The sequence below is a fragment of the Austrofundulus limnaeus genome, unplaced genomic scaffold, assembly GCF_001266775.1.
Source record: "Austrofundulus limnaeus strain Quisiro unplaced genomic scaffold, Austrofundulus_limnaeus-1.0 Scaffold174, whole genome shotgun sequence".
In the NCBI taxonomy this organism is placed as follows: Eukaryota; Metazoa; Chordata; class Actinopteri; order Cyprinodontiformes; family Rivulidae; genus Austrofundulus; species Austrofundulus limnaeus.
The window spans coordinates 246,352-255,260 of NW_013952576.1; the positions used below are offsets into that span (position 1 = coordinate 246,352).

Consider the following 8,909-nt stretch of genomic DNA (forward strand, 5'->3'; position numbering starts at 1 on the left):
GTGTGTGTGTGTGTGTGTGTGTGTGTGTATGTGTGTGTGTGTATGCACGTGTCTTTGGGGGATTTTACCTTTTTAAGAACCGTTGTACATGTATATCCGACAAACCTCCTGAGGGCTTTAGCAGGTGACATATAAAGTTTACTGTATATGCTTCCATGTTTACTTCTTACAAACACTGCTGTTTACCTTTTTTTTGTTTGTTTGTTTGCTGTTGTCACCTTTGCCGTTTGTTTGTTTGTTTGTTTGTTTGTTTGTTTGTTTGTTTGTTTGTTTGTTTGTCGTTGCATGGAAGCTTGTGGACCTCTGCTCAGTAGCAGCATGCTTAAGGTCCTTTCCCTCCACCTCCTCCTCCTCCTGGTCTTCGATGTTACCGACCACAACAACCACTAGTGAGCCAATAGTGTGATACCAGAACACTAGTGATCCAACGTGAGGGTGTTAGAACACTACTGGACCAATAGTATTGCACCAGAACATGTGTGGACCAATGGTGTTGGACCAGAACTTTGGTAAAAAACCAACGGGAGCACAGATTAACACAATATTTTGGTTCCTGCGGACAAACTAGAAATGCACTAAATAAACCATTTGTAAAGAAGTGAATTCACTCTCTCGTCTATATTTGTTTGCCCACATCTGRCGTCAACTCTGTTCAATTGATAGTTCAGATTTTTTAAGTGGAGTTTTGTGAAAAGGTAAACAATATCTTACCTGTTACAGATGGTCATCGACTTCTTATAGAGAAGCTGGAGGTTAAAGATGAAGGCTCCATATAAATCTTTATGTAAACAAATAAAACGTTTTTCCGGTAAAGCTTTCTTTTACGGTACCCTTATTTCCAWGTAATTACAAGATAATAAAACAGTAATTAAATGTAATTACTACCTTATTACCATGTGGTAATTAGGGTACAATTTTACTATGCAATTAAATGTCTGCAGTAATGTAGCACTTACCTGGTAATGTATTACGATTCACTAAGTAACACCTAAATAAGTTGTAGGTAATTTGGACAGTTTTAAAGTTATATTTTATTGCAATTAACCACTAACCCCAAAATTTAGTTGCATTATTTTGGTTATAAATACAGTGTTGAGTTACTATTGAATAGTAATTTGATTGTAGTTACCTAATAAAGATAGTTTTACTAACAGTAGTTTTTCTTTTGTACCCTAATTACCATGTAATTACATGGTAATAAGGTACTATTTAATTACCACCTTGTAATTACATGGTAATAAGGATACTGTAAAAGAAAGCATTAACCATTTTCCTGACTGACAGTGGTGGGCAGCACTAATCTAAATATTAGTTGCACTAACCCTAAAGCACTAACTCAAATATTTAGGTTCCCTAATTCTAAAGCACTAATGCACTGAAAAAAATAGCAAGAGGTAATTCTAAAGCACTAATATAATCCAACTGACACATAGAACATTCTTCAGAGTCAACATGAGACAATATTTACTGTGTGCAGAATATTGTCACTTAGTGCCCTTGGTGGGCCAAATGAGAGTCACCTACAGGCCATATTTGGCCCGTGGGCCTTCAGTTTGACACATGAACTTGTAGATAAGTGATACACATATGAGCAAAATGTATGACAGCTTTCACCCTCATATGTGAACAATAACATTTAAAGACCTCAGTTAGTGCTTCTAAATTTAGCCCATAAATTTAGCGAGTGCTAATCCACTAATGAATTTAAAAAACAGCAAAAGCCCTAAAGCACTAATCAAGAAATTAGTTTCCGTATTAGTGCTTTAGGGGAACTGTGCCCACCACTGCTGACTGAAAAAGTAAACATGTTACATAATTTTTTTCCAAGTGTTTTTTTAAGTAGCTCATACCTTGCTGATGTGTGTTCAAATAYGCATTTTAAAAATGTGTTCAGCGTTAATGAGTTAATGACTGGTCAGAGCAGGCCTCAGACTCAAGTGAAAAGATGCCATCTGAAAACAACCAAAAATGTCACTGTTGCAAATGCTGTTTTACAAACCTTCAGACAGCAGTCACTTTTATATTAGTTCTTCTGACAGAAATCTGAAAAGTGGTACAGCTACCTGCTGCTGCCTCTGTTGTCTGAAGATCTACAACAGGTAAGATAGTGTCTGTTCATAACCCTTTTCATGAAACCCCACTTTACAAGATCTGAACTACCTCTGTGCAACAAGTTTACAATCTTAAAGCAAAATGTTCTAACAAAATGTAAAGAACATTTTAATATGAGCATAAACTGTATTCTGATGACTGATTAAGCTCCATATTTTGTGAATATTGCCCAAAACAAGCCTTTTATTTTGTGTAACAGAACCTTATGGGTGCAATTTGAACAGCTTTTTTAGTTTACCCAAATTAGACCAATATGATGTTTTCTTTAAATGTTTTGATTCACAAAGTAAATAAATCTAAACTGGAAGGTTTTGAAGCAGAATGTGTCATTTTTAGTTGTTATTTGAGCAGAATTGGTGTGACTTCTATCTGTTCAGTGTTTTAAAACCACAGGTTGTAAAGCAAGATCTGAAAATGTTTGCTTTTTAAGATTAAAATATTAATGATGTTGATGCACATTCTTCTGTCATGACACGCAGCTTAAAGAAAATGGAAGGACAATGTATGTAAGTAAAAGAAAGGGGGAACAAGTTGTGGTCAGCTTGAGAAACAAAGCAAAAGTCTTGAAATATTTCCTATATTTTAGTTTTTTTTCTTCTAAACATAATAAACCAGTTTATTTCAGACAAAAGCTTTAATGGGGTTTTGCCACTAGATGGAGCTTAAAGCACTGACTGGACTGTTTCTTATCGGACACTCCTAATCTTCAGTGTAGATTAGAAATTCAAATAATCAAAAAAGAAAAGCATTTAAAATTATTTTAAACAGAAATTCTTTACTCTAATATTTTATGTTTTTGATCATATCACCAACGACATAGAAAAGCAGACAAAGGGTTGTCAATGCTACAGTCAAAACATTTGTATTATCACAAAATGCAACAAGATAAAGTGCAAACATAATATATATAAAACAATTAAACCAATCATTTCACATYGCAACAATAAACATTGGCTTAATTTAGGCACAGTGTAAAACTTGTGAAGTTTAAAGGTTTAAATAGGGAACAGAAAATAAATTCCTGTCAGTAATACTGATAAATTTCTCTTTTTTCTTCAGTTTTGTTTGTTTTATTTCCATGTTTTGTGTGAATAAAAATAATGGACAGATTGGGGGGGGTGAGGAAAAGGACGTGTCTTTTCTCTGAGCTCAGTATAAACCACTCTCCCTTTGCTTTTCAATTTTATGAAACAGTTACAGGTTCGCTTTTATGCAGCCTTGTGCAAATGTAAACACACACACTCACACACACACACAGAGACACACACACTATAGTCACTTTGAGAAGAATCACATTAATACTGAGCTGGTTTATCAGTAAGGTCAGTTCATTTACAGTGGCTGAGGCAGCGTSGTGCCGTCTGAGCTCTTTTATCTGTCTGTTCTGCTCCCTCTTCTCTTCCTCCTCTTCTTCAGCACCAGTTTTCTTCCTCTTAGTGCAGTCTTCTTTTACACATTCTCCCGCCACAGATTAAAGTTTGTTTTTCCTCTCAGGGACTCCGGTACATCTATTTTTGTTCAGTCTAAGTTCCCTTCTTTGACTCCCATTCCTGAAAATAATGAGACAGAAAAGGGAAGTAAACATCTGCCTCTACACTCACACACTTACTCACAGACACACAAACACTGCAATATTTGTCCTTGTTAAATCATTGTGTTAGCTATATTAACAAACACAACATTTAATTTGTGATATCTGATTGTGTTCTGCAGAGAGTGGAGGAGAACAGAACATCAAAAACCTTTTGGCCCCARGTGCTGAGAAAACTCCACATATAAAGATTTATGCAAACCTACAGATCAATGCACTTCACAAAGCTTAATATTCATTCTTGAATCAAACCTTTTCTTTCTTATACAGAGTAAAGTCAAGTTAAAATCATTATATTACAGTGACTGAACATATCCACTGCCGACAGAYGAGACCAAAGCTAACGTTTAAACAGAACCAGTAACCCAGAAGTTGCCTTTCTGTGRAGGAATCTAAAAATAATGCTCCATGAAAGGTTCACACTAATCACAATGATTGTATCTTAGGAATGACTATGATTAAGCTCACATTTAGACACTCTGTACAAACAAATATTCCACCTTTGCTTTCTGCATGACGTTCCCCTTGGAGGAGGCGTGAAGAGAAGGAGGCCGTTTACGGAGCTCAGACGCTGAGTTCACAGGCACAGTCTCACTGTAAATCTTTTCAGCTTTGGTTCCTGCTGCCTGCACACAAAAACACATCGACACGCAAACGTGCACTAAATGTTAGATTTCAGACGGGCTGTAGCAAATGTGAGAATCTTGCCTGGACCGTTTCCCAGATAGAGGGAGTAACTTTCTGAAAGCATTGCTGCAATGTTTCTAAGAACTAGAGCAGATTAAAGTGGGGTCACAGCCAACAGACCAACAATCCACAGCCACAAGTCCAACACAGCCTATTTTTCTCCAAACAAAGGAGAGGAAATCCTACAGTATAGTTTCATAAACTGAAAATTGTCAATAAAGGCTAGAGAYGTAAAAAAATATTTAAATACTGAAACCGGTAGAAGCACAGCGAACATTAAAGATGAGGAAAACAATCCAGCCTAATCAAAAAGAAATAATCAGTAGTTCCTCTGGATGGGTTCTTCTTTAGTGAAACGTTTCGTCTCTCCTYCAAGAGACTTCTTCAGTCTGATGAGTTTCAGGTGAAATCAGCCTTATAAGCACCGCCTCCACATGGACAAACAGGTTAGTCACATGCAAAAGAGGGCCAYCGMCTAACARTAGGCTTGATTGRCTCTATTGTTCATAGAGGGTCATGTGCCCCATCACATAGCACGACACGGGTCAGGTGATGGGGCACATGACCCTTTATGAACAACAGAGTCAATCAAGCCTACTGTTAGGCGATGGCCCTCTTTTGCATGTGACTAACCTGTTTGTCCATGTGGAGGCRGTGCTTATAAGGCTGAGTTCACCTGAAACTCATCAGACTGAAGAAGTCTCTTGGAGTTGAGACGAAACGTTTCACTAAAGAAGAACCCATCCAGAGGACCTACTTGTTTCTTCTTTTTGATTTTTTCTACCTGGATTAATGAGATGCATCAGAAATCCAGCCTAACAAAATGCTAATTACATGTTTTAATTTAAAAATGGATTTTCAGGACTTTGATTTATATTAAATGATCTGGGCACAAATCTTAGAAATGACAGAATTTGTTATACAGAAACTGCTTCTGTTATGAAAAAAGTTTAACTTTGAATTCTAAAAGCTTTAATCATTTTCTCAAAGATACATCTATTCATAATAAAGATGTACAACGTAGTTCAGTGATTGAATCTTCACTATAAATAGAGTATATTTCTAAAATTAAAGATTGTTAATGTTTATTTTGCTGCAGCAGTAAAATCAAAGTATCCCTGCCCACCTTGACACTGACTTTGGCGTCAGCAGGAGGACCAAGYGCTCCTCTTGCCAGAGATTTCTTCAGGTTTTCTTTGACTTCTGTTAGTTTGAGCTCCAGCTCCACCCTCTCCTCCTCCTTCTGTTTGCACAACGTTTCCAGCTCTGCTAACCGCTCCTCCCTACCACGAGCTGCAAACACACATGATGTATGCTCATAAAAAGCACTAAAACATAAAGTAAGTTGAATCTGTGCCGAGTGTGAGATTTCTCTCGGACCTGTTTCACTCTTCATCTCCTCCTTCACCTCCCTYTTCTCCCTGCGGAGGGAAATCAGTGTGTTTCGGAGCTCCTCCTTTTGCTTTTCCAGCTCCTCTTTTTGTCTCAGGTACCGCCTGGCGTCCTCCTCTGCGCGCGTTTTTCCATARCGTCCATATTGATTTACATCTAAGAGAAAACCAATCAGAATTTTAACAAACGGAGATGTTCGTGCCGCGTTATAACAAGCAGTAATATCAGTCATCAAGCTAAAAAGAAAAATTAATTATCTGGAGGAGTAAGGCAGATGTGGCAGCATTTTCTCCCATGAAATGTTTATGCAGTAATAAATAATGAAATGTGAGGGGAGACTCACTGGAGGCGTGTCTCTTAATGGTAGCTTGTTGTTCGGTTTTCTCGGAGTCTCTGCTGGAGAAGGAGGCGTGACGTCTAACCTGACCTGCTTTGCTCTCCRCATTCTCATCCTGCAGCATGAGAAAAAACGAGCTGAACCTGCATAATTTTACTGGATCAGTCCCAAAACAAGCACTGAAACTAGAGTAAAGAAATGTTGGTCTTGAATTAAAATAGGGAAGAAGTTACAAAACAACTTTTTTAATCAGATTCTGAAAAATCCCAAAGATAAGAGATAAGATTAGTAGATAAGTGAGGTTTCCTCACCTCAATGCTTTCATAGACCTCATCGTAGGTTCTGGAGTCTGTTGAGGCGCTGCTGGAAGAAGTAGCAATGGTGGTGGCCCACCTACCAGAAGAAAACACAGAAGGTAGTAAAAAACTAAAAAACACAGCATGTCAAGGTTAAATATTGTAATTAGAGAAAGGAAACTGTGGGTAAGTGCAGGCACTGAYGAACTGTCAGCAGTGACTCACAGGAAGGAGTGTCTGGCAGCGTGCCGGATGTCAGTGAGCGTGTCCACGTCGATGTAGTCGTAGTGCAGCTCGTCAGGAAGAGTGGCGCTGCCGGTCTCTGCAAACAAAACCCCCAGCCAGCGGCCCAGRTCCTCCGAGGAGCTGGCCTGATGGACACAAACACAAACATGGTGACAGTTTAGTGAGTTCCTTTCCAGAGAAACGTAGCTGTGACATCCCTGTGCACGTGACAATGTTCAGATCCACAATAATTTGAAAAAATTGTGAAAAACAAACCAGTCCACCTACATTAAAACTTCTTTGTCAGATAAAATTAGTCCAGATGTTCGTGGTTTATTATAAACTTTAGCTCAGCGACAATTCACTGTGAAAAACAGTTGTCCAGCAGTTAATTTGCTCATTTTTATAGGTGATAAAAGTATTTCCAACACAAGTTTTCTTCCTTTAAACCAGGGCTATTCAACTAAATTTCTCCGGGGGCCACAGTTACTGCAGGCCAACGGCACAGGGGCCGAACATCCAGCAATTAAAGTCATTATGTAAATAAACCAAGTATTACAAAGATCTGTTACCTTTGAAACAGTTTATTTTACTGGATTTAATCATGAATACAACATACAGAACCCTATGTAATAAAAGAAGTGATAATAAAACAACAAAAACAAAAAGAACACATTACGCTTCTTATTTACCACAAATAATATTTTGACATCTCTGACTTACCAAATTTTTTAACCAATTTTATTTTCACTTTCATAGTTTTATCTTCAACTGCTTGTAGTTTAAACTGTCTTGAATATTCATAGAAATTATTTTTACCAGCTTGTAGCCAAAATTCTGATGTTTCTGTAGATACCAAACATGTCTATGTTTAACTAAAAGAACTTAAGAGTAATTAAAGTAAAAAACTGGGGATTTGGACTTAAGAGATGAATGAACCAATTGGCGGGCCGAACTTTGGTCACTCACGGGCCACATCCGGCCCACGGGCCGCCAGTTAAATAGCCCTGCTTTAAACCAAACAAATGTTGATCTATTTTTGGCTTTCATTTAAAATATCCACCGTCATTCTTTTGATATCCAATATGAACATTTGTAGCCAAAATAAAAAACTGTGACTTTTAAAATGTTTTTGTGGACTTCGATGAAATGCATCATGGATGTTTTAAATGAATAGTAAAAACAAATAAATGTATTTCCTGGTAGCTCACGAGTGTCCTCCAAGAATTTGAGTCTGATAAAAATATATATACATATATACCTCTAAAGCTGCCAGTTCATTCCCCCYTTGCATGATGCGAAAAGAGAAGGGATGTTTAGGTCCGAGGCCACCGGGCACCACCTCCGCCCCCTTCAGGGGCACCACAACAGCAGGGGGCCGCTGATCCCCGGGGTCCTTCTGCAGGTGCAAGCTTCCCCCCCGCAGCACGCACCACCGCTCCTTCCATGAAGCGCTCAGACACACACTGAGGTACCCTGCGGAGGGGAAACAAAACACATTTATTATTGACAAGCAGCAAAAACAWTTAAACAAAAATCTAATTATCAGTTCCTGATTTAACAACCAGCAGAGTCTGATCAGGTTGTGCTCACCACAGCGAGGGTTATCACTGAAACCTGTAGATGAGGAAGGCTCCCCAGGTAAAGGAGGTTTCTTTTTGGAGAAAGTGATGATCCGATTGATTTTCTTGCCTGCGGCTCGGCTCATCGACCCCGTCAGCTCTGAGAACGTGCCGCGCTTCCCCCTGTCTGAAACCAAACATAATCTGGATTAAAGCCTGATGTGAAGCCACTCACTGGGATCAGGTTACATTTACATTCTTTTATCTTTAATTTAGACATTTGGTGCGGTGTGGGACTGTGAGTTTTGTGACAAAATATTTCTTTTGTAAAAAACACTTGGGCTGTTTGTGGTTCACAGAAATTGTGAATAAATAATAAAAACCAGTGAACTCTCTGAGTGTGTTTGGAAGTTGATGCTGCGTGAACCAGGTGCAGCAGCAGTCCATTCACCCTCCTTCCTATGATGTCAGTGGGAGACAATTGCAGGAAGAGGACAGGAAGGATGTTAAATCTGCTTGTGCCCCACTTCCTGTCTCTGCCTCTCTCTCATGTCTCTTTAGGCTCAGAGTCGATTATCAGTAAAGAGTGTTTGACTTATTTTATATTTTATAACTCTACGTTCTCATTGTCCTGGTCATATGTTCTTATGGAGAGCTGCTTCATTCAAAATACAATAAATAAATAAATAAATAAATAAATAAATAAA

The 8,909-nt window shown here is 38.4% G+C and overlaps 1 protein-coding gene across 1 annotated transcript in view; it reads right to left on the reverse strand.

Moving 5' to 3' along the window:
- Nucleotides 1–2,867: 2,867 nt before the first annotated feature.
- The window catches only part of afap1l1b (actin filament associated protein 1-like 1b), a gene marked incomplete in the record, with an annotated part of 22,472 nt that continues 16,430 nt past the window's right edge, over nt 2,868–8,909 (reverse strand). Inside the window, 9 exon segments of the mRNA XM_014017656.1 lie at nt 2,868–3,662; nt 4,204–4,329; nt 5,517–5,683; nt 5,771–5,938; nt 6,126–6,234; nt 6,431–6,512; nt 6,641–6,786; nt 7,902–8,116; nt 8,234–8,389. Coding sequence (XP_013873110.1) covers nt 3,636–3,662; nt 4,204–4,329; nt 5,517–5,683; nt 5,771–5,938; nt 6,126–6,234; nt 6,431–6,512; nt 6,641–6,786; nt 7,902–8,116; nt 8,234–8,389 — 1,196 coding nt within the window.